The sequence below is a fragment of the Choloepus didactylus genome, chromosome 14, assembly GCF_015220235.1.
Source record: "Choloepus didactylus isolate mChoDid1 chromosome 14, mChoDid1.pri, whole genome shotgun sequence".
NCBI lineage: Eukaryota > Metazoa > Chordata > Mammalia > Pilosa > Megalonychidae > Choloepus > Choloepus didactylus.
Genome location: NC_051320.1, coordinates 55,603,840 through 55,630,668, shown reverse-complemented (window position 1 = coordinate 55,630,668; position 26,829 = coordinate 55,603,840). Strand labels below are relative to the sequence as shown.

At 38.9% G+C, this 26,829-nt stretch overlaps 2 protein-coding genes across 2 annotated transcripts in view; one reads left to right on the top strand and one right to left on the bottom strand.

Moving 5' to 3' along the window:
- Positions 1 to 18,133, top strand: part of RGS22 (regulator of G protein signaling 22) — a 235,743-nt gene extending 217,610 nt beyond the window's left edge. Inside the window, exon 28 of the mRNA XM_037802561.1 lies at positions 17,381 to 18,133. The gene's annotated coding sequence lies outside the window, so the exon portion shown is untranslated. The remainder of the gene's footprint in view (positions 1 to 17,380) is intronic.
- On the bottom strand, positions 16,737 to 18,182 carry LOC119508767 (U11/U12 small nuclear ribonucleoprotein 48 kDa protein-like). The gene has a single exon (XM_037802565.1). The coding sequence runs from the start codon at positions 18,180 to 18,182 to the stop codon at positions 17,160 to 17,162; it is 1,023 nt and encodes a 340-aa protein (XP_037658493.1). The 3' UTR covers positions 16,737 to 17,159.
- Between the last annotated feature and the right edge of the window lie 8,647 nt (positions 18,183 to 26,829).

The window sequence follows — 26,829 nt, the reverse complement described above, 5'->3', positions numbered from 1 at the left end:
ACTGTATGCTTTGAACACAAGTCTCACCAAATTTCAGGACATTGAAATCGTGCAGAAAATTTTCTCTGACAACAGTGAAATTAAACAAAAATAATAAAAGATTAACTAGATATTATTATTGACTTGTGTCGCCTCAAAAGATATGTTCAAGTACTAATCTTCATTTCCATGAAAGTGATCCTATTTGGAAATTGCATCTTTGAAGATATTATCAGTTAAGATAAGGCCATACTCCTCATTAGGGTAGGCCCTAATCTGACAAGATTGGTGTCCTTATAAGGGGAGGAAATTTGGACACAGACAGAGAAGATGGCAATGTAATGAAGGCAGAGATAGAATTATACTGCTACAAGCCAAGGAATGCCAAGGATTGTTAGTAATTGCCAGAAACTAGAAGAGCATGGAACAGATTCTTCCCTACAGGCTTCAAAGAAGGCATGAACCTGCTGAATCCTTGATTTTGGGCTAATAACCTTCAAAACTGAGACAATAAATTGCTGAGGTATTGCTTTTAGCCAAACAGTTTGTGGTAATTTGTTATGGCAAACCCAGCAAATTAAGACACTAGAAAATCTTCCAATATTTGCAAATTAAGCAATATACTTCCAGTCAATATGTGTACAAAAAAGAATTTTAGAAAATATTTTGATTTGAAGAACAATGATAACATCAAAATTTATAGTGTGCAGATAAACAGTACATATAGGAAAATTTACAGTTTCAAATGAATACATTATAAAATAATAAAGGTTTAAAAATCAATGATCTTGTGAGATCAAGGGAAGAGATGTTTATTTGGTGTAAGATCTATATTTTCTATATAACTTCTACAGTCGGTTTGTTCAAACACTACAATTACATGGAACTTTGAATAGGAAGTGAGCTATGGTATGTCTGTATAGATTAGAATGAAATAGCACCACATCCTAAAGTAATTTGGGTGGAAAATAAAAGTATATATTCGGGGCCCCCCTGAAGAGCTGGGGGAGAATGCAGAGGTGTTGGACTTCCTCCTCACCTGGATTGTTGCGGATGTTCTCACAAACATTGGGGACTGACGGCTTGATGTGCTGAGCCCTCAGTCTTGGGGCTGGCCCCTATGAAGTTTGTTGCTGCAAGGAGAGGCTAAACCTACTTATAATTGTGTGTAAGAGTCTCCCTCTGAGTGCCTCTTTGTTGCTCAGGTGTGGCCCTCTCTCTCTAACTAAGTCACCTTGGCAGGTGATCTCACTGCCCTCCCCCCTATGTGGGACCTGACTCCCAGGGGTGTACATCTCCCTGGCAATGCAGGATATGACTCCCAGGGATGAATCTGGACCCAGCATCATGGGATTGAGAACACCTTCTTGACAAAAGGGTGATGCGAAATGAAACAAAATAAAGCTTCAGTGGCTGAGAGATTTCAAATGGAGTCTAGAGGTTACTCTGGTGGACATTCTAACACACTATGTAGATAGCCCTTTTTAGGTTTTAATATATTGGAATAGCTAGAAGTAAATACCTGAAACTACCAAACTCCAACCCAGTAGTCTTGACTCTTGAAGACGATTGGATAACAATGTAGCTTACGAGGGGTGACAGTGTGATTGTGAAAACCCTGTGGATTGCACTCCTTTTATCCAGTGTATGGATGGATGAGTAGAAAAATGGGGACAAAACCTAAATGAAAAATAGGGTGGTATGGGGGGGTGATTTGGGTGTTCTTTTTCTATTTTTGTTTTTTATTCTTATTCTGATTCTTTCTGGTATAAGGAAAATGTTCAAAAATAGATTAGGGTGATGAATGCAGAAATATAAGATGGTACTGTGAACAGTTGATTGTACACCCTGGATGATTGTATGGTATGTGAATACATCTCAGTAAAACTGAATTTAAAAAAAAAATCAATGATCTAAGTTTCCATCTAAAGAACCTAGAAAAACAAAAAGAAAGGAGATAATAAAAATAAGAGCAGAATTCAGTGAAATAGCAAACATTTGATAGGGAAATTTTTTTAAATTTAATTGGCTCTTTTAAAGACATCGGTAAAACTGATAAACCCCTAGCAAAACTGATAAGGAAAAAAAATAATTACCAATATTAGGAATGAAAAGGAGGAAATCACTATAGTCTTAGAGATATTAAAAGGCTAAGAACTCTATGCTAATAAACTTGACAATATAATGAAATAGTCAAATTACTTTAAAAACACCACTTTTCAAAATTGACCCAAGGAAAATAGGAAAACTGAATAGTCCTTGTTTTGGTTTGCTAAAGCTGCCGGGAAGCAATATACCCAAAATGGATTGGCATTTACAATGGGGATTTATTAACTTACAATTTACAGTTCTAAGGCCATGAAAATGTCCCCAATTAAAGCATCAATGGAATGATACCTGGACTCTGATGACAGGCTGCTGGCATCTGGGACAGCTCTGTCACATGGGAAGGCACATGGTGATGTCTGCTGGTCCTTCTCTCCAGGGTTTCATTGCTTTCATCTTCTGGTTCCAGTGGCCTCCTCTTTGAGCTTCTGTGGATCCTCTCTTAGCTTCTTTGGTGCTTTTCTCTCTAAGCTCTCTCAGCTTTTTCTGTCTTCTATCATCTCATAAAGGACTTTAGTAAAAGAATTAAAACCCACCTTGAATGGGGTGGATCACATCTCAATTGAAATAGCCTAACCAAAAGGTCTCACCAACAGTAGGTCTGCACCCACAGGAATGGATTAAAATAACATGGCCAGAGAGGATTTCATCAACATGGTGATATAAACAGCTACTGAAAATGTCTCCCCAAATTTTCAATGGAAAAAAAAAAAAAAGACTGGAGAAGGATCCCACAAATGCTGAATCGAAGAGAAAAATATCAGATAGGAAACTTCCATCCTGGACCAGCTGGTCCTTTCCCCTCCCTCTTGCTCAATCTCACACAGCTTGGGAAGTGCCCAGAGGCAACAACCAGGATCCCTGCAACCTCCTACCAGGGACACAGACTATAAAATCTCTCACAGCAATGAGACAGATCCCCACCTATATCCAGATAACAGAGACCCAAGCCCACAGGGACCCATGGCAGGACTTAAACTGTAGGGGAGAGAGGAATATAAAAGGGCAACAAGGAGTTTTTTCAAAATGGAGGTTTAGGAAGGGAATGACAGAATTTTTCCCCAAAGCAGCAAGTAGCCAGGCATAAGCTGTCTGAATCAACTGTTTGGGGACCTGGGGGACAGGGAAGGACATTTCAAGGTATAAGTCAGTGAGGGATGAAGAGTCTGAAAAAACGTGGACCCGAGATTGTGTTTCCAGCAGGTCTTAGGTAACTGAATGAAAACATGAAGTACATGAATATACATGTTATGGTGTCCCAAAAGGAGAAGAGAAGGGAAAGGAGCCAGGAAGAATATTTGAGGAAATAATGGCTGAAAATTTCACAACCCTTATAAATGACACAAATATGCAAATGCAAGAAGCCCAACATACTCCAAACAGAATAGATTAAATAGACCCACTCCAAGACATATAGTAATCAGATTGTCAAATGCCAAAGAGAAGGAGAAAATTCTCAAAGCACAAGAGAATAGTGAGTCACCACATACAAGGGAAGCCAAATAAGATTAAGTGCTGATTTCTCATCAGACACCATGGAGATGAGAAGGCAGTGGTACAATATTTAAGCTACTGAAAGAACAAATTTGCCAGCCAAGAATTTTCTATCCAGCAAAAATGTCCTTCAAAGAAATGAGGGAGAGTTTAAAACATTCACAAATAAACAGAAGCTGAGAGAGTTCATTAATAAGAGACTGGCCCTATGAGAACTACTAAAGGGAGTACTGCTGGCTGAAAAGAAAAGACAGGAGAGAGTGATCTGGAGTAGGGTACAAAATTGAAGAGTATTAGTAAGAGTAACTTAAAGAATAAAAAGGGAGAGAAAAAACAGATCTGACAAGTAAAAACCAAATTGTAAGATGGTTGAGTTAAGAACTGCCTTTACAGTAATAGCTTTGAATGTTAATGGATTAAACTCCCCAGTCAAAAGTCACAGATTGGCAGGCTGGATTAAAAAATATAATCCATCTATATGCTGTTTACAAAAGACTCATCTTAGACCCAAGGATACAAATAGGTTGAAAGTGAAAGGATGGAAAAAAATATTCTATGCAAGTAGTACCAAAAAACAAATAGCTGGGGTAGCTATACTAATATCAGACAAAATAGACTTTAAATGCAAAAATGTTAAAAGAGATAAAGAAGGACACTATAAATTAATAAAGGGGACAATTCATCAAGAAGAAATAACAATAATAAATATCTATGCTCCTAATTATGGAGCCCCAAAATACATGAGGCAAACACTGGCAAAACTGAAGGAAGTAATATATGACTCTACCATAATAGTGGGAGATTTCAGCACACAGCTCTCTCCAATAGATAGAACATTTAAACAGGATCTACAAAGAGACAACCTAAATACCAGATTAATGACAACCTAAATAATATGATAAATTAACTAGAGCTAACAGACATAAATAGAACATTGCATCTCAAAACAGCAGGATATACATTCTTCTCAAGTCTCATGGAACATTCTCCAGGATAGACCATATGCTGTGGCACAAAACAGGTCTTAATTTAAAAGAATTGAAATTATACAAAGCATTTTCTCTGACCATAATGGAAGGAAGCTAGAAATCAATAACAAATGGAAAACCGGAAAATAGACAAATATATGGAAGGCTAAAAGACACCCTCTAAAACAATTAGTGGATCAAAGAAGAAATTGCGAAAGAAATCAGTAAATATCTTCAGACAAATGAAAACAAGAACACAACATAACAAAACTTATGGAATGCATTGGAGGCAGTGCTGAGAGGGATTTTTTTTTTTTTTTAATTAGGGGCCTGGCCGTCAGTCGCAAGGTCCAATTCAAAGTCACCTGGGAGCTTTCTTGCACCCTGGACTTGTTACAAGATTTCAGAATCCTAAGGTGAGTTAGGATTATAATTTACTAAATAGGTACTATGCAATAGATATCATAATAAGGGCTCTATTATCCTATTTGAATTATAGTGTATGAGCCCTGAATGCAAATCAAACTGAATGTATCACAAAATCATTCTCAAATCTTCTCCAGGGTTTTAGTTATAGTCTGTCCTTAGTATAGATGGTACAAGGTGGTTGTACTTTTTCTTTTGCCTGCTATTGGATATTGATTGTGTAGCTTCTCTTCATAGTTTGGAGAGAATCAGACTCAAAAGTAGTTACTGTGGACTCGGTCTATAACTGAAGGTGATTTTCAGCATTAATGATGCATTTGAAATGTTCTTCTTAATTTGGTGTTTGGAAAACATACTGTTCTAAAAAGTTTGAGTCCCTGGCACCATTATTTCTTCTGGGATTTTTCTCAGCTCTTGGAGTCATTTTCATTTTAATGAGAGGGAAATTTATAGCCCTAAATGTCTGCATTAAAAAGGAAGAAAGAGCTAAAGCCAGTGATTTAACTGAACAACTGGAGAATGGAGAAAGAACAGCAAACTAATCCCAAAGCAAGCAGATGGAAAGAAATAACAAAGATTAGGGCAGAAATTAATGAAATGGGGCATAAAAAAAACAGCAGAATAAATTAAACCAAAAGTTGGTTCTTTGAGAAGATAAAATCAGGAAACCCTTAGATAGACTAACAAAGACAAAAAGAGAGAAGCTGCAAATTAATAAAATCAGAAATGAGAGAGTGGGCATTACCACAGACCTTGAAGAAAAGAAAAAGATCATAAGAGGTTACTATGAACAACTGTTTGCCAACAAACTAGACAACTTAGTTGAAAAACAATAAAGAGCTGACATGAATGAAATAGAGCATAGAAAAACAATAAAGAAAATCAACATAACCAAAAGTTGGTTCTTTGAAAAGATCAGCAAAATTGACAAACCTTTAGCTAGACTGACCAAAAAGAAAAAGGAGACTCAAATTACCCTCATCAGTGATGAAAGAGGGGACATTACTACTGACCATAAGAGATGAAAGAATCATAAGGAAATACTATGAACACATGTATGCCAGAAAATTAGATAACTTAGATGAAATGAACAAATTCCTAGAAACATGCAAATTACTGAAACTCTACCCACTATTGCTGAAACTCTAGAATTACTGAGACTTCTATGACTCAAGAAGAAACAGATCTGAATAGAAATTAAATCAGTAATAAAAAAATTGCCAACAAAGAAAATCCCAGAGCCAGATAGCTTCACTGGTGAATCCTACCAAACATTCAAAGAAGAATTAATACCAAAAAATAGAAGAGGAATGAGCACTTGCTAACTCATCCTATGATACCAGTATTACCCTGATTCCAAAACCAGACAAAGACATCACAAGAAGAGAAAATTACAGACCAATATCTTTAGTTAATATATATGTGAAAATTCTCAACAAAATACCAGGAAACCAAATCAAGCATGATATAACAATGATTATACACCTTGACCAAGTAGGATTTATCCCAGGATTTTAAGGTTAAATTAAATATGAAAATCAATTAATGTAATACAACATTTCAATAGAATAAAGGACAAAAACCACATGATCAGCTCAATAGACATTGAAAAAGCATTTGACAAAATTCTACACTACTTTGTGATAAAGCCATTCAGCAAACTAGGAATAGAGAGAACTTCTTCAACCTGAAAAATAGCTTCTATGAGAAATCCACAACTAACATCATACTTCATAGGGAATGACTGAAGGCTTTCTTTATAAGATCAGGGAAAGACAAGGATGTCCACTCTCACTACTTCTATTCAACATTGTACTGGAGGTGCTAGCCAGGGAAATTGGCATCTGGATTGGAAAGAAAGAATCAAAATGATCTCTATTTGAAGATGACATGGTCTTATATATAGAAGACTCGAAGGAATAGCAGTAAAGCACTGTTAGAACTAAGAAACAAGTTCACCAACATTCCAGAGTATAAGCTCAATATGCAAAAATAAATTGTATTTCCTACACTTGCAATAAACAATCCAAAATTGAAATTAAGAAATTGTTAAGATGGCAATACTCCGCAAGTTGGTTCCAGATTCAATATAATCTCCATCAAAATTCCAGCTGCCTTCTTTGCAGAAAGTGAAGCTGATCTTTAATATTTTGACTCTATATTGAACCATATTTACATAAATCATGATAATGTAAAAACTTTATTAATTTTCAGCTTTTTAAGCCTAATTATTGACGAAGCACATAATAGTTATGGTTAGAGATAAACTGTAAATGTTGTTAACTTTGATTTAAAAGTACAGATTATAAAATTTGGGAGAATGAAGGGGTTAAGGAGAACTGAAGGGAAGGGTAGCATCATTAATATCATCATTGAAAAAGAGGAGTGCTGAAATACTGTTAATAATTGATGAAAAAAGTAAAAGTCTATTACTTAAAGTTATGAATGTAACTTAATTTAAATGAAACAAAGATTTCAATCTCTTTATTTGAATAAAACCTTCAACAGAAACATGGAATCAATTTTACCTACATGCATAATGGAGGAAGGGAATTCTAAAGGGAACTTCCTAGGTATATACACCTTTCAGAAAACAGTGATGTCGATTTGATTATTAATAGCTGAGCAAACTTAATAAGACAACCAATTATAATGGCAGACTTTAGGAGTCAGAGTTACATTTCACAGGGCACAAACCATAAAATCCAGGTTTCTTAAAAGACTTCTTTGCACAAATAATTTACAAGGAAAGTTTTAATAACAGAAAACAGAATAGGATCATTTTCACACAGCTTTCCACATTGGAAAAGAAAGTAAGAGGGACACTATCTTAGTTTGCCAGAGCTGCTAATCACAAACACCACAAACTGGTTTTGGTTTAACAACAAGAATTTATTGGCTCATGGTTTTAAGACTAAAAGAAGTCCAAAATCAAGATATCAGCAAGGCTTGCTTTCTCCCAGAGGCTGTAGTGTTCTGGTGCTGGCTGCTGGTAACCGCTGGGGTTTCTTGGCTTGCATCTCTGCTGCCACCATACAGCAAAGTCCTATTGTTTTGTAGGCTTTTCCAGTTTTTACAAATATCAGGCTTCTTCCTGTGTGGCTTTATCCAACTTTTTGCTTCTGGTTTCTTCTTTTTATGAGGCCTTCAGTAATACGTATTAAGACCCACCCTCATCCAGTTGTACCACATGTTAACCAAAAATAGCATCTTTAAGAGGTCCTGTTTACAAGGGTTCACACCCCAAGGAATGCAGATTACGATTAAGAACCTGTCAAATTGGGGTAACTTTTTAAATCTACCACAGATATTTTTGAGTGAACTCTATGATGCAGGGAAGAATCTGCTTTCTCCAGCCTCTGAGGAAGAGGCAGGATGGACTGACTCACTTCTGCACAGAGCCTCTGCTCGGAGGTCACTTCCTCAGAGAGAGCTTTTCTCGCCCCTCGTCTAAAAGCTCGTCTGTACCACCACTCTGCTTTGTTTTCTTCATGGCATTTACCACTATCAGAAGTTTTAGGAGGTATTTGTTTGTTTACTTGTGTGCTCTCTCTGTAAACTCCAGGTGAGCAAGAACTTTGTCTCCTTCACACCATATCTTTAGAGCATAGAACAGTGCTTGGCAAGTGCTGGATATCTGGTAAATATTTGTTGAAAGATCTCTGATGGATCTTTCATCTTCTCCTTAAAATTATCAGTTACTTGAGGACAAGGACTGCTTTTTTTTTTCTTTTCTTAAACTTTTTATTTTGAAATAATTTCAAACTTATAGGAAGTTTGCAGAAATAATACAAAACCCATACAGAGAACTCCAACATGCCACTCCCACCCTGCCAATACCTAGATCCACCCAAATTTTTTTTTATTAATAATAAATTTTATTTTGAAATAAGTTCAATCTTACAGGAACAGTTGTAAAAACAATACAAACCCCCTACATAGAATTCCATCATACCCTGACCCCCTCCCCCGATACCCTGATCCATCACCTTTAAGATCCTGTCACACCACTCTTTCTTTCTCTCCCTCTCTCCCTCCCTCCCTCCCTCCCTAACATCCAGCATCTATTGCTCTATCTTCTGAACATATGAGAGCAAGCTGCACATATCTTTGAACAGGCAATATAATTCACATATACCTTTCCCATGGACAAGAACATTATTTTATGCAGTCTCATTAAACACAGCTAAGAAGTTCAAGAAATTCTACATTGATATAAAGCTTACATTCTACATTTCCTTTTTTTTTTTTTTTTTTCTTGTGTCCCAGCTGTGTCCCTTTGAGCCTCCTCTCCTCCAGCCTCAGATCCCATCCAGGATCATCCTTGGCATTTAATTGTTGTCTATTTAGACTGTCTTATTTTTTTTTTTCAATTTTGGAAAGATATATATATAGCCTAAATCTTCCTATTCCACCCCTCCCTAGCATTCCCTTAGTGGGATTAATCACATTTAGAATGTTGCAATGCTATCACCTTCTGACCATCCATTTCTAGAAGTTTCCCTTCACCCCAAAACAAAACCCCTACTCTCATTTCTTAACTCCCCATTGCCACTTCCCCCACTTCTTGGAACCCCTACTGTACTTTTCATCTCTTTGGTCATATTCTTTGATACTTTCTTTGTGTCTACCATGGGGCTTAAATTTAACCTCTTAAATCTGTAACAATCTTGTTTTTCTTTGAAACCAACTTAACTTCAATAGGACATGTAATCTGTGTTCCTATACTCCTCCATTCCCCCACCTTTATGTAGTTCTTGTCAAGAATTACATATTTTACATTGAGTCCAAAACCACCAATTTATCATCACAGTTTATGTATTTTAGATCCTGTAGGAAGTAAATAGTGGAGTTATAAATCAACCATACAGTAGTATTGGTCTTTATATCTACCATGTTATCTTTACTGGAAATCTTTATTTCTTCATGTGGTTTCAGTCAATTGTTTAGTGTCCCTTCCTTTCAGCCTGCTTAGGACTGATGTACTAGTGATGAAGTTCCTCAGCTTTTGATTGTCCAGGAATGTTTTCATCTCCCCCTCATTTTTATCTTTCAGGTGTTTGTGAAATCTCCAAGTCTCTGATGGTTATTGACTTCTATTTGTATTCCATTGTGGGCAGAGAATGTTCTTTGAACAAATTCATTTTTATATTTTTTATTTTATTGAGGCTTGTTTTTATGTCCCCACATACAGTCCATTCTGGAGAAAGATCCGTGATCACTAGCGAAGAACATGTGTCCCAGTGACCTGGGATGTAATATTCTATATATGTCTGTTAAAAGTCTCTATATCTCTCTTTGATATGAAGAGGCCTACGCCAAGACACTTAATAATCAGATTATCAAATGTCAAAGACAAAGAGAGAATCCTGAAAGCAGCAAGAGAAAAGCGATCCATTACATACAAAGGAAGCTTAATAAGACTATGTGCAGATCTCTCAGCAGAAACCATGGAGGCAAGAAGGAAGTGGTGTGATATATTTAAGCTACTGAAAGAGAAAAACCACCAACCAAGAATCCTGTATCCAGCAAAGCTGTCCTTCAAATATAAGGAAGAGCTCAAAATATTTCCTGACAAACAGACAATGAGAGACTTTGTGACCAAGACACCTGTCCTACAGGAAATACTAAAGGGAGCACTACAGGGTGATAGAAGACAGGAGTGTGTGGTTTGGAACACAATTTTGGGAGATGGTAGCACAACAATGTAAGTACACTGAACAAAGGTAACTATGAATACGGTTGAGAGAGGAAGATGGGGAGCATGTGAGTCACCACAAGAAAGGAGGAAAGATAACGACTGGGACTGTGTAACTTGGTGAAATCTAGAGTATTCAACAATTGTGATAAAATGTACAAATACATTCTTTTACGAGGGAGAACAAGCAAATGTCAACCTTGCAAGGTGTTAAAAATGGGGAGGCATTGGGGGAGGGATGCAATCAGCATAAACTAGAGACTGTAACTAATAGAATCATTGTATTATGCTTCCTTTAATGTAACAAAGGTGATATACCAAGGTGAATGCAGATAAGAGAGGGGAATAGGGGAGGCATATTAGACACTTGACATTGATGGTATTGTCTGATTCTTTATTCTACTTTGATTTAAGGTTATTTTTCCTTTTGCTGCTTCCTAGCTGTCATTTTTTTTTGTTTCCTCTTTCTTTTGCCTCTCTACCTTCTTTGACTCTCCCTCCTGCCTTGTGGAAGAAATGTAGATGCTCTTGCTTAGTATGAGCAGAATGTTCAATTAGGATGAACTTAAATGTTTGGAAATGAACACGGGTGTTGGCAGCAAGATGTGAGAATAACTAACAGCGCCGAACGGTATGTGAATGAGGTGGAAAGGGGAAGCTCAGAGTCATATACGTCAACAGAAGGAAAGTTGGAGGTCAAAAGATGGAAATGTATAAAACTTAATCCTATGGTGGGCAATGTCCATGATCAACTGTACAAATACTAGAAATCACTTCATGAACCAGAACAAATGTATGACAATACAATTAGAAGTTAATAATAGAGGGGCATATAGGGAAGAACTATATACCTATTACAAACTATATACTACAGTTAGTAGTATTTCAACATTTTTTCATAAACAGTAACAAACGTACTATATCAATACTAGGAGTCAACAATTGAGGGGGGTTGGTTAGGGATAGGGGAGGTTTAGAGTTTCCTTTTCTTTTTTTCTTTTTTTCTTTTTTTCATCTTTTGCTTAATTTCTTGTCTGGAGTAATGAACAGTTTCTAAAAATTGAACAAAAATTAAGTGTGATGGATGCACAGCTATATGAGGGTACCCAGGGGCAAGTGATTGTACACTTTGGATCTTTGGATAATTGTATGGTATCTGAACAATCTCAATAAAAATGAAAAAAAAAAGTCTCTATATCTCTCTTTCATTTCTTTGTTTCTCTGTTGGTAGGGCTCACTTTAGTATCTGAAGTAGGGCAGGTCTTTTATTAGCAAAGTCTCTCAGCATTTGTTTGTCTGTGAAAAATTTAAGCTCTCCCTCAAATTTGAAGGAGAGTTTTGCTGGATAAAGTATTCTTGGTTGGAAATTTTCCTCTCTCAGAATTTTAAATATGTCATGCCACTGCCTTCTCGCCTCCATGGTGGCCGCTGAGTAGTTATTACTTAGTCTTATGCTGTTTCCTTTGTATGTGGTGAATTGCTTTTCTCTTGCTGCTTTCAGAACTTGCTCCTTCTGTTCAGTATTTGACAGTCTGATCAGAATATGTCTTGGAGTGGGTTTGTTTGAATTTATTTTATTTGGAGTTCTCTGGGCATTTATGCTTTGTGTATTTATATTGTGTAGAAGGTTTGGGAAGTTTTCCCCAACAATTTCTTTGAATACTCTTTCTAGACCTTTACCTTTCTCTTCCATCTGGGACACCAATGAGTCTTAAATTTGGATGTTTTATTTTATCTATCATATCCCTGAGATCTATTTCAATGTTTTCAATTTTTTTCCCCATTCTTTTTTTTGTTCTTTCATTTTCTGTTCTGTGGTCCTTGAGGAGGTTGAGTTGTTGTTCAGCTTCCTCTAATCTTGTATTATGAGTATCCAGAGTCTTTTTAATTTGGCCAACAGTTTCTTTAATTTCCATAAGATCTTCTGTTTTTTTATTTACTCTTGCAATATCTTCTTTATGCTCTTCTAGGGTCTTTTTTATGTCTTTCATATTCTGTGCCATGCTCTTCTTCAAGTCTTTTATATCCTGTGCCATGCTCTCTTTGCCTGTCTGTAGTTCTTTGATTAATTCTGCCAGGAGCTGTGTGTCTTCAGATCTTTTGATTTGAGTGTTTGGGTTTGGGTTCTCCATGTCGTCTGGTTTTATCATATGCTTTAAGATTTTCTGTTGTTTTTGGCCTCTTGGCATTTGCTTTACTTAATCTTTAATTTGTTAGAATTGCAGTTTGGTGACATACACTTTCTCTAACTAACCAACAGATGGCGTCTGTGAGTCACTTATTCCCCTCAAGTCAGTTCTCCCCAACTTTGTGTTATGTGGGGATCTGATTCTTTTGGGGTCCAATTGGTGCACTTAATTTGGGTGTGTTGTCGGTGCTGTCTGCCCTCAATGAGGGGCATGTGCCTGAGTGGTTAGGGAGGAAGGGCAGGTTTAACAATCAAACCTCCCAGGTGTTCCCAGAGATTTAAGGCTGTTCTCTGCCACTGACACAAAAGTCCTTCGTATTGGCTTAGGTTCCCTGGGATTTCCAAGTGGTTCCCCACTCCTGCTGTGCTTTTCCAGGAACTCTGTTGAGGCGGGGGGGGGGGGTGCAGGGTGGTGGACCATGACACGTCACAAGTGAGCGCCGGCCTCCAGGGAAGCCCTGGGCCACCGGGCTGTGTAGGGGCGTTACCAGCCCACTTCAAAGATGGTTGAATGGGACGTGTTAACTTCCCCCTTTCTGCACAGCTCCGCTCTCCCAGCTCTGGGACAATCAGCCTTGGGTGTATTCAAGGCCACTGTCCATGGCCGATATTGTGTCGTGTGAACGGTGCTGCAGGAAAGACTCCCTGTCAGGGTGGGTTTCTCGGCTGGGCTCTGTGTTGTGTGTTCGGCCCCAGGCAGGAATAGCCCCGCCCGCTGGGGTGATGGCTGCGAGGCTGGGCCTCTCTGCTCGGCTCTGTGCTGTGTGTTCGGCCCCGGGCAGCACAGCCCCGCCCACTGGGGTGACGGCCGCGAGGCTGGGTTTCTCCCCTTTGTTTCCCTGGACCCGAGACAATCTGCAGTGGGTGTGGGAAGGGGTATCCTCCACCCCAGACACCGAGGCGTTAGTCCAGACTGCTCCCGTCTTACCTGCAGCTGTTCCCAGGCTTTCACCAAACGCATGTTCCCTGTGGCTTTAGCAGAACTTGTCCAGCTGGTGCTACTTTGGAAGTGGTGTTCTGGGTCCTTTCTGGTTTTTTATCTAGTGTTTTCCATGGAGGTGTTTTTTTCTCTGTCTCACCTAGTCGCCATCTTAGGTTCCTCCCTCGATCCACCCAATTTTAACATTTTGCTATGAGTATGTTGTATCATCCTATCTATCTACTCATCTATCACTCCATTTGTCTCTCTATATACCTATCTGTTTGTCTGTCTATTTATCAGTTTTCAGAACATTTGAGAGTAGGTTGAATGTTTCATGCTCTTGAACACAAGGGGCTAGATTTTGCAGTTCCTTACCATCTCCCATTATGACTGGCACAAATCAGAGAACACAGTAGGGGCTCAGTAAACAGTTTTTGACTTACAGTGAGAAGATTTGGTTTAGCTTATTATTTAAAATAAATTTAGTTTAAAAAGTTACATATAGATTTGTTCACCCTCTCTGTGCTACAATTTGAATATGGAGTATATTTTAAGTTTAGCCTTTTCATAACCCAGAGAAGGCAAAAGATTAAATGTGAGCAGCCTAGGAAGGGGAATGGGGGGGGGAGGTACAAAAGGGCCTAGATCTATCCATTTTTCAGAAAGTAATTGCTCTTTCTGAAAGGTTTGCTGAGGGCCTGATTTTAAACTTGGCACAGTGTCAAGGTGGCCGTGCAGTCCTTTGCTAGAATAGGGTGACTGTCTACCCATTTGAGCACCTGGAAGCTAAAAATATTCATGTTTATAGGATTTGATTAGTTTAGCACATCTGTAAATTAAATTAAACTCAAGCTCAAAGTGGCATCCCAAAGTAACTACTAAGAGATTCTGTTTTCCAAACCAATTAAAAAGTCATTATCAGCTGTCCTATTTTTGATGATAATTTATGTCTTTTGGCTTTGTTGTATCCTCTTAGAAGTTAAAATATGGTATTTACCTGCTGTTCTAGTTTGCTAATGCTGCCAGGATGCAAAACACCAGAAATGGATAGGCTTTTTTTTTTTTTTTTTTTTTTTTTTTTGGTATAAGAGTTAAGTTTAATAGAAAGAGCTTTGAACAGTCATCACATAGCAAATGCTCAATAAATGTTAACTGTTATTAGCATTGTAAGGAGTTCAGGAAGGAATATTATTCATAGCAAGTAGTAGGAGGTGTCACTTGATGGATGAATAGGATACACAGTAGTCAAAATTAACTATTAGCAGCAGCATTTTATAAACCAAAAGTAGACATCAGGTGACAGGGGCTTCCAAATGCTTTTGTTAAAATCTAAAATGACATATCAATAACTATTACAATAGTGCCAGTTACACTGATGAAGATATAAACCCTGCTCTCAGTGAGCTCATAATTCAGTAAAGGAGTCTGAAACACAAAAAAAGTATGGAAAATTAATAACACTTTCAAAGATCAGACAATGTCTCTTTCCATCCAGTTTTTCATTTCATTGGATAGTCTGCAGTAGTTGATGCTATACATAAACATTTGGGCTTTAGAAAATTCTAGTTACACTTTAAATCGTTTCCTTTCCACTTATTTCCCTCTTCTAGTAAAAATCTAGTATTACTCTAAATATTCTAAGTATTAATCTAAGTATGCCCATCAATTTTACTCTTTAGTTTAGTTTACTCTTTAGTTTCTTCCAGCTAGTAAAATCACTGAAATAATTCTCTCTGGTATGAAACTGACAATAACTCAAGCAGCAATTTCATTTGGCTCAATATTATAGTAATTCCCAAGTCCATGCCGTCATGATTTTTAGAAATCAATACAATGGCTATAGGAGGACTATATCTTGACAGGCGACCTATTGATTTCCAACTTAGAAATCTGAGAGCTGTTTCCCAGACCTGAAGCCTAACACCCACTGTGATCTAAATCTAATCACTCTGTCATTGTCAGATAACATGAAGTAATTCAGGTTTCATATCTATTTGGAAACCACAAAGGAATCTTTAACCTGGGTTTCCAAGATTCAAGTCCATGACACGTTGCCACTCGGCCTTGAGATGCTTAACATTTAATGCCAAAGTTTCACCTGAATGACCCATGATACAATACAATATCCTCAGCAACACAGAAGGAATGAACTACTAACACACACAACATGGATGAGTCTCAAAAATGAGCTGAGTAGAAGAAGGCAGACAAAACTACTTATAATATTATTCATGACATGAATGCTAGAAAAGGTAAATCGAATCTATATTAACAAAAAGAGGAACTGTAGGTTATCTGAGGCTGTGGTTGGGAGAAATGACTGAGAAAGGGGTACAAGGGATCTTTTGGGGTGATGGAAATGTTCCATATCTTGATTGCTGTGGTGGTTACTCAGGGGAATATATACATATATTTGTAAATACTCATTAAAATGTACACTTTAAGGGGGAGGATTTCATTGCATATAAATAATACCTCAATAAAGTAGATTTTAAAAAAACCAAAGACAGTATAGCTTTAATTATTTTTTAATTCATTAATGAAATATGGATACCTTATTTTTAAAAATTAATGCATTGTGAATAAAGCTAGAGTTCTCTCTACACCCTCCCAGTCTGTCTCCACCCCTAATCTCTTCCACCTCCACCCTTTCTCCAAATAACCACTGCTATCAGTTTGGTATAGATTCTTCGGTATGCTTAAAAGATATTTATATACATATTTAACCACTGAAAATGTACAGCATTGTTTTTTTACAGAGATATAAATTGCATGTATCTTTCTGCAACTTGCTATTTTCACTTAGCATTATGTTTCTCAGATCTGCCCATGTTAATATAGATTTCATTTATTTCTTTTAACTCCAACATAGTAATCTATTCCATAACTAAGCCACATTTTATTTAGCCAGGTTGCACCCCTTCTGATAAATACTGAGGTTGTGTTTCCCTGTTAGAATTCACCAATGGAGAGGAAACAGCAGTTACCTGTGGTGTGGGCAGAGGGATTGCAGGTGGTGCCCCAAGAGTAACTCAGCCTTATTTACAAGGTCCAATTTTTCACAATGAGAATGTATTCACGTATTACTTATATAATTAAGCATTGAATTTTTAATTAAAGAATGTTATGATGCATTAGTACCAAAAAAGAATGAAACAAAATCACTAAAAAGAAGCAAATCATCTGTAACAATAAGGAAAGCAAAGTTACAGGGCATAATAGTATAGGCATGGTTTGGGACCTAAGTATTTATTGAAAAAGAATGATCTGAGCACTAAACAGACCAGAAAAATACATTCCCCTACTCAAAGCAATTACAACGAAAATATCAGCATACTGGTTTTCATGGCATAATTAATACATACACAAACACTGCATTTATATTTTCTGCTTTCTTCTTTTGTGACTATGGTGTCTTTCCCCATCCCTCTCTTTCTTTCTTCTTGAGTCCCAGTTTTTATCCTTATCTTTACTTTTCGTTCGTTTGTGTGGGCTCCTACTTCGATCCCTTCTATGTCGTGAACATTCAGCATCCAAATAGCTTCCACCAGACTGCCGTGAATCTACTGAAGCTGATCGCCTTTCTTCTTTCTTTTCAGCATCATCCTCGGCTTTTTCCTGCTCTTCCTGCCACTGACTACTGAGTTCTTCCATGTGTACACTGATCACATCCCGGATCACCTCAGTGTATGATTTCTTGGTTATATGAACATTTTTAGCTCTGTAGGACTGGCGTCTTCTTTTATAATCTCTCACTTCCGCCAGGATTTCAAGGTAAGATTTTGGACTTTTCCGGCTATTATCTTGATTGACTTTCGCAGCCAAGTCTACAAAGAGATCACTGTCATTTTCAATGATTTGAGAACTGGAACGCTTTTTCGTTGTCTCCTCAATTACAAAATCATAGATGGCGAGACGATCAGCTTGGGTTAGATCACAAACAAACCGTTTGTGATTCAGAGGAACTTCACCAGGTAAAGAAGAATAAATCCTTTGATTATAACAATCACCATCTTTTCCAACTGCAGTTCTAGCTTGTTTAATTATCTGGAATTGTGAGTCCTTATTCAACGTAACTGAAGGTATCTTCACATTCTCATAGAAAAATTCAGGATTATACATCTCATCCTCTTCTTCTTTGGTGTAGCCCAGTTTCCTCAATCTACACGATACCATGTGCTTTGCTAAAGATGATTTAGGCATGTGATGATTGGAATCATAAGGGCATATCACAACTTCATCCTCCGGCGCCTCCTCCTCGTCCCCAGGGTCCAACCGGTCCAGGCTCCAGCCCAGCGACGCCGTCACCTCCTCCAGTGTCCGGCAGCAACTCTCCACGAAGTCGCTCAGCTCCTGCTGGAGCCGCCGCCGCTCCTCAACCGGAGGAGGATCTTCCTCCATGGCAGCGCCGGGCGAGAGCGGATAGGCTTTTATAAAGGGGGTTTATTTGGTTACACGGTTACTGTCTTAAGGCCATAAAGGGTCCAAGGTAAATCATCAACAAACTGAAGGATGGTCAATGGCATCTGGAAAACCTCTGTTATCTGGGAAGGCATGTGGCTGGTGTCTGCTCCAAGTTCTGGTTTCAAAATGGCTTTCTTCCAGGATGTTCCTCTCTAGGCTTCAGCTTCTCTCCAAAATGTCACTCTCAGTTGCTCTTCAAAATGTAACTCACAGCTGCAATGAGTTCCTTCTGTTTGTCAGTTCATTTATATGGCTCCACTGATCAAGGCCCACCCTGAATGTGTGAGGCCACACCTCCATGGAAATATCTCATCAGAGTTATCATCTACAGTTGAGTGGGGCACATTTCCATGCAAACAACCTAATACCAATGTTCCAACTTAATCCCCACTAATATGTCTGCCCCACAAGATTGCATCAAAGAATATGGCTTTTTCTGGGGGACATAATACATTCAAACCAGCACACCTGCCCTCTTGATTTTTTTTCCATCTAGTAAACTTTTTTTTTTTTTCTGTATTCTTAATGCAGCTGATTTTAACAAGATTCTTTTATTCAACAACTTCATTTCATAAAATTCTTTATCAAGCCAGGACATCTTTGTATACAGCCTTGGTGATAGATGTCAGCCCAATTCTAGGAAAATTTTTCTTAATTACTGCTGACTTTGAAGTGACCAGAGGAAAACACTGATATTTGGTACTTAGTTAGTGAACAGATCTCACCACTATTAGTCTGAGAAAATAACCTCTTAGGTATTCTAAGTGGGACCTAGGGGAATGTATCTATTTACCTAAAGAGAAACTGAAGATTATGAAATAATCTGCTAATTTGGGGAGTGTACTCATTGGCTGTTTGGGGCTATCCTCTGAGCCATTAGGGACAATAACACAGAGCACACAGTAGGTGCTTGATGAATCATCATAGGTTAATGAGTGGTACCACTGAGGTAGATTTGTTTCTCCAGAGGTGCTCTCCTCAGCCCTGGTGTTGGGGAAAAACTTCAGTCACATACACCAGAATCTAGTCCCAGTTATGCCATTTTTCTACCACTGTGACCCTCAGGTTCTTCATCTAAAAAACTAAAGCATAGGAATCCCTGCTCATTTCATGGGATTACTGAAATGATGAAATGAAAACATTCATGTGAGTATGTTTTACAAACAGCTAGGTGCTATGTAGGGCTTATGAATGCAATAAGGAAGCAACTCGGCCTTTGGAATGGCCAGAAAACATTGTACCTGATCTATAGACAACCTTCCAGGGAGTCCAGGATCCCCTAGAATTGAAATCTTGGGGAGAAACCTCAGGGACTCAACTTCTGAGGGGGTCCTAACCTCCAGAGTTCCCTTGGGCCAGCAGCTGGAGGGACTCTTAAGCAGCAGGCAGATTCTATTATGAAAACTAGGGCCACTTCACAATTTTTCTGGAGGTCACAGTTGGGCAAAGCAGTTACCTCTCCACACTAAGGGCTGGACCCACACCTCTATTTTGTTTTCATGGGGAGCTAATCTTGGGTCTGGCACATAGCTTGAGTCTCACGGTACTCTCTCAATCAATGCATGATGAAATGAATGTATGAATTAATGGGGGAAAGAATAAACAGGAGAAATTGTGGGACCTGACCTAGGGATGGAACAAGGCCATCTTTAGTGATCAATGTAGTTTACTTCCAGTGCCACCTTAATGTCCCCATTTTCTTTGCACACTCACTGTTTCTATCCTTCATTTTTCATCTGTCTCAGCACCCATAAATACATGTACCCCTAACTACAACAGATGTATATTTTTTGCCTCCTTACCAATCAGGATAAGCTAAACAATCCCCAAATCTCAGTGGAATAACAAACCACCATTTATTTCTCATTCACTGTACATGGCTAGCACAGGCTAGTCAGAAGGCTCTGCTTACCCTAGTCTTGCACATATCTAGGCTGACAGAGGTGCCATTTCAACCTACACTCCCATTATAACAAAGGCAGACCCCATGCCAGCTCTTAACAGCTTCTCCCCAGAGAGATACACCTCACCTTCACTCATACTGCATTGGCTAAAGGAAGTCATGTGACTGAGCCTAACTTTAAAGGAAGCAGGGAAGTGTGATCCTATCATGTGCCTGAGAGAAAAATAGAAATGTCTGTTAGCACTAATTACTACCTCCTTTCCTGTGGTCAGCAGAATAATGGCCCTGCAGAGATGTTTACGATATAACCCCTGTAATAGGTTGTGTTACATGGCAAAGGGGAGTAAAGTTGCAGATGGAATTAAGGTGGCTAACCAGCTATCCTTAAAATAGTGAGATTATCCTGGATTATCTGGGTGGTCCAATGTAATTACCAGGGTCCTTAAAAGTGGAAGAGGGAAGCAGATAAAGAGAGTCAGAGAAAGAGATGTGATGACAGAAGCAGGGTCAAAGAGATGCAATGTATCAGGCTTTGAAGATGGAGGAAGGGGCCATGAGCCATGGAAAGTGGGTGGCCTCTAGAAGCTGGATAAGGGAAGGAAACTAATTCTACCCTAGAGCCTCCAGAAAGGAACACAACCCTGTGGAATGCTTGATTTTAGCCCAGTGAGACCCATGTCAAACTTCATTCAGATTTATAGAACTGTAAGATAATAAATTTCTGTTGTTTTAAAGTTTATGATAATTTATTATAGCTGCAACAGAAAACTAATACATCTCTCTTTTAAAAAGTCACATTTATTACTCCTTTTTCTCTAACCATAAAAGTAAGACATGCCCAAACTTGGAACACATAAAAGTAGAAAATAAAATATAGAAATTATCCATAATACCACAAGTTTTGAGTGTATGCCCTTTCAATATTTTTTTGTATACACATATATTTATGTATATGTTACAGAATTATATTGTGCTATATAGTTTTGCAGCCTTACTTAGCAATGGATTGTGAACATTTTCCTATGTCTAAAATGTTCTAACATTGAGCTGTCCAATACAGTCATACGTGGCTATTAAGTACTTGACATGTGACTAGTCTGGCTTGAGGTGTGCTGTAAGTGAAATATACTCACCAGATTGTGAAGACTTAGTGTAAAAAATAATGTAAAATATCTCACTAATAATTTTTTATATTGATTACATGTTGAAATAATGTTTTGGCTACTTTGGATAAAATATAATAAAAATTAATTTTATTTCTTTCTCTTTACTTTTTAATGTGGCTACTAGAAAATTTAAAATTATTTAAATGGCTAGCATTATATTTCAATTGACAGAACTATTCTAACATAACATTTTCAAAGTGAATACTTGTTCATAGTACAACTGATTTAAGAACTTATTTGGAGCACTGACCTCATTTCTTTACTTGGGGTGAAGTGTGCAACCAAGCTTAAGAGAAGAGCTGGGCTTCCTCTGAACCATCCCTTTGTTTGGCATAACCTGCAGAGAACTCATACAGATGTGGGACAGTGTGGCACTGACAAGCTAGAATATTCAACCAGTTCCCTCCCTAAGTCACACAGGGCCCTCCTGAGCTCTCCACACTCTGTGGAGCACCAGTCTGTTCCAGGCAGCATCAGTCTGAGCCAAGGATCTCGCCAGGAGAGTCTGCCTCCCTGGGAGCACACAGAGCCACCTAGCCTGCAGCCCACCTAAAACTATAGGAAACATAATTATTCTCTCAGAGCATCTGGTCACTTTCAGATGATCACTCACAGCATTTGCTTAATCAATAACTAGGACACTAAAAAGAAACCAAAGCATTATTTTACCAGCCCATAAAATTCCCTTGGATCCTTATCTACATTTTGCAAATGGTTGTGTTAAAAAAAAAAAAAAAAAAAAAAAAAAGGTACACCAGATCTAGCTTTGTGATAGTCCATATCCTCACTGGGTTCTTAGAATCCAATTCTGGGGGTAATAATATATCTCCTCCTCCTTGAAACTGTCCACTTCTGGAGTCAAATGGGTTTTCCTGTTGAACCTAGCAGGCAATTTCTTATTGATTGACCAGTAGCATGCTGAGTAGGTAGTCTAGCTACTTCATCTGGCTGCATCACTGAAAAACTAGATTTTGCTGATAATGGTGAATAGTAAAAAGAAAAATTCCTCTCATCTCTTAACTCTATACTCTCTGACTCAGCAATCTTTTACTATTTGTTAAACTTGAAAGTCAAAATAAGTTATATGTAAAAGAGTCAACTGATCTACCACTGAGGCTTGTCAAATATAGTAACTGCTGTTACCTTACAGAGAGATTGGTTTTGTTTTTTCTTTCTCAGCCCTTCACATTTTCTTAATCCACAAAATTATTCATGGCCTTTCCCATCCACACTATTGCATTGAAAAGTCTTATGGTTGAAAGGGTTTAAACAGTGTTCCACTTTTTAGAGCTTATATGCTGTTCTAGTTTCCTAATGCTGCTGGAATGTAAAAGACCAGAAATAGATTGGCTTTTATAAAGGGGGTTTATTTGGTTACACAATTAAAGTCTTAAGGCCATAAAGTGTCCAAGGTAATGCATCAACAATTGGGTACCTTCACTAGAGGATGGCCAATGGCATCTGGAAAACCTCTGTTAGCTGGGAAGACATGTGGCTGGTGTCTGCCCTAAGTTCTGGTTTCAAAATGGCTTTCTCCCAGGATGTTCCTCTCTAGGCCACAGCTCCTCTTCAAAATGTCACTCTCAGTTGTTCTTGGGGTGTTTGTCCTCTTTTAGCTTCTCTGGAGCAAGAGTCTGCTTTCAACACCCGTCTTCAAACTGTCTCTCATCTGTAGCTACTCTCCCAGCTTCTGTGCATTCTTCAAAGTGTCCCTCTTGGCTGTAGCAAGCTCACATCTTCTGTCTGAGCTTTTATAGGGCTCCAGTGAACTAATCAAGGCCCATGCTGAATGGGTGGGGCCACGCCTCTATGGAAATTATCCAATCAGAGTTATCACCTACAGTTGGGTGGGTAATATCTCCATGGAAACACTCAAAGAATTCCAATCTAATCAACACTAATACGTCTGCCCCCACAAGATTACATCAAAGAATATGGCTTTTTCTGGGGGTTGTAATACATATAAACTAGCACATATGCCTAATTTGTTTCAGGACCAATTTTACTTCTTTTAGCTTCTGGAGTTGTAATTTTCCTTGTGAGGTATAGGACTCACTTTCCACCCTGTGAGGGACTGGAGCACAGGTGAGAGGACCCGAATCCTCTCAGAAGCAACTTGAGAGCAGGGTAGAAGTGGAGGAGCCAGGACATAAGTTCCTCTTAAGCCCATTTCCCAAAGTGGAATCTTTTCAACAGATTTTAAGTTAACATGTTGACCTGTTGGCTGTTAAGGCCATGATGAAAATACATAGAGGAAACAGGACTGTTGCTTTGCTTCTTTCCTAATGAAAGGAGCCTTGCTTCTGCCAGTGGGATGTGTCTCTGGTTGAGGATCACCTTGAAAGGGACTGATTTCTAACCATTGTGAATACTTAACTGAAATCTAATTCCCAGTATCTTCCACCAAATCTTCCTAGTTTATTCTTTGAGCCATGCAGAACAAGCCCAATCCTGTCCTGAGCTATCTTTTTCTCTGCTGTAGAGGATGGGCTCGAGTCAAACTGCCTTGCATCCAATATAAACGTATCCTCCCCCCTACCCCCCACACACACTTTTCTGTTACTCTACTGTGATAGTTAGGTTCATGTGTCAACTTGGCCAGGTGATGGTACCCAGCTGTCTGTTCAAGCAAGCACTGGCCCAGCTGTTGCTGCCAGGACGTTTGTGGCTGGTTAATAAACCAACAGGCTGGTTTGTTAAATAATCAGTCAATTGGCTGCAGCTGTGACTGATGATGCCAACAAAGGGCGTGTCTTCCACAACGAGAGAATGCAGTTAGCTGGATTTAGTCCAATCAGTTGAAGACTTTAAAGCGAGACAGATAGAGGACCTTCACTTCTTCGACTGACCAGCGAAGCGTTTCCTGAGGAGTTTGTCAAAGTTGCCAGTTCGTTTCCTCAGGAGTTCATCGAACATCTTCGTTGGAGTTGCCAGTTTGCTACCTGCCCTACGGAATTTGGACTCTGGCATCCCCACAGTTGCGTGAGACACTTTTATAAATCTTATATTCATAGATATATCTCATTGATTCTGTTTCTCTAGAGAACCCTAATACATCTACCTTATTTTTTCCATTGCCCTTATCATCATCTGAAATATATTTTTTGCTTATTGTCTGTCTTTTCTCCCCAGTCCCACTAGAATGTAAGCAGCATGAGGGCAGATCGTTTGTGTCATTTGTTCACCAGAACAGTGCCTGGCATGTTGTATGCACACAATACTCCCTGGCTTCATACTCTCACACGTCAATAAACCCCCAATTTTACTCCCACTACATCCCCTAAAAAAGAGACAGATTTTTACCAATAGTTCCAACAGAAGTCCTAGAATTGAGTGTCACTGGCCTGACCAGGGTCCTGTGATCATATGCCCAATTAGAATGTGGTTTAACCCTTCTAGAACCACATGGCTGGAAGTGGGAAAGGGCTGGTTCCTGGAAGGACAACCAGATACTGCTATTAGAAGAGGAAGGAATGGATGCTGAGTAAGCAAAAGGGACAGTGGGAGCAACTGCATATTCAGTATGTCTATCTGGCAAGCAGTATACGAGTCTTTTATTTCTTGGCAGTCAAAACAAATACCATGCAGTGGGTTGGCTTAAACAATTGGCATGTGTTGGCTCATGGTTTTGAGGCTAAGAGAAGTCCAAAATCAAATTATCATCAAGGCAATTCTTTCTCCCAGAAGATTGTGGCATTCTGGGGCTGTCTGCTGGTGATCCTTCGTCCTTGGCTTTTCTGTCACATTGCAATACACATGGTGGCCTCTTCTGGCTTCTCAGTTCCATTGACTTCCAGCTTCTGGCTGCTCCCTGTGGCTTTTTCTCTCTCTCTGACCTTTCCTTTAAGACCTTCAGTAATAGGATTAAGACCCATCCTGATTCAGCTGGGCCATACCTTACCTGAAGTTACCACATAAAACGGTCCTATTTACAAGAGTTCACACCTACAGGAATATATTATGTTTAAGAATATGTTTTTCTGGGGTATAGAGATCCAAATCACCAAAACATGCATTATCCCATTTAATTTGCACCACAACCCAATGAAGTGGGTACCATTTTTATCCCTATTTTAGAGAGAAGAAAGCAGGCTTATAAAGGTTAAGCAATTAAGTAATTTGCCAGCTAGAAGGTATAGAGCTGGGACTCAAATCCAGGAATGTTGGGAGCTCAAAGAGAACTCACAAGGCCATCTTGAGTCTCCATTCACCTCTATCATTCAGACTCTAATTGTATGTCACCTTCGGTCAGTTACTGTGGATTATTGTGATTGGCCCTGTGCTGCTCCACCCATCCAGTGTTCCTAAACAACCATTCAACCCTCTATCCAGGCCAGGTTCTCTTCCCTGAGTGTGTCTAATTTTGCCACATTCTCCCACCCAGTGTTGCCTCTGAGATATCTCCACTTCTCCATTGGTCTGAGGCTCAGCTCTGCTTTCATCTCTTCCACCGCTTCCATGACGCTTTTCCTGCTGTTTTCAGCATACAGTAATCCCTGTTAATTCTGAAATTTACTGCTTGTTTCCTGGGCCAATTGTGGGGGTGGGGATGGAGAGGAAGTGGGAACAAATTACCAGCTGGTCAAATCCCATATAAAAATTGTTAGCAGGGTAGGCTGTTGATAAGAAGCCTGAAAAAAAATGTTGCCGAGGTCCAAACCCACTCTGGGAGGCCTTGATTTTGGCCCTCAAAAATTAGCACCTTTCTGTGTGGCTGAAAGTTTTCACTCTGCCAAGTGTCTGTTAGTTAGCAAGTTGAGGACAAAGACTCCCTGACAAGAATGCCCTTCTAGAAGGCCCTCAGTGGATTTGACCTGAATGGCAAAACATGGCACATAGTAGGTGCTCAGTCAGTATAGGCTGAACGAATATCATGTATCTTTTGTGTCCCCAGCACATCTTACATAGTGCTTGCTGAGTTGATTTAAATAATACTGTGCAAATTCTGGGTCTTACAATAAACCAAGCTGGGTACCTCTAAGGTACAAGAGCACCCTTCACCACTTTGCATGAACTTCTGGTGGCCTTCTCTCAAAACATATATCCTTTATTCAAAAACCCAAGCAAGTACAGCCCCTTCCATCAAAACTTGCTCAGCTCTGCCAGGCAGGTAGTTGCTTCTTGTAACAGCTGGGTCCTGTATCTGTGGTAGCAACCACCACATAGGATTGCTATTAACCTATTAAAGGCTGTCTCATCCAATGGACTCTGAGCTAAAAATCTGCAGCTGGGTTTTATCTGCCTTTTACCTAAACCAAGCGGTTATTCGCACAAAGGTAGTTATAATAAGATCGGTTTGTTCAAACGGTTTGGGTAAGCCTTGGGGCCAGGATGATTTGCATTTTTTAGGGTACATTTTAAAAAAATCCATATATTAAATATCTTTTAATTTCCTAATAAGTGCATAACAATTCTGTGCACAAATAGTATTAATATGGCCAGTGTACTAAGGAAACTGAATCAGGAAATCAAGCCCTCTGTCCAGGGTCATCAGAACACGCTGGGAACAGCGCAT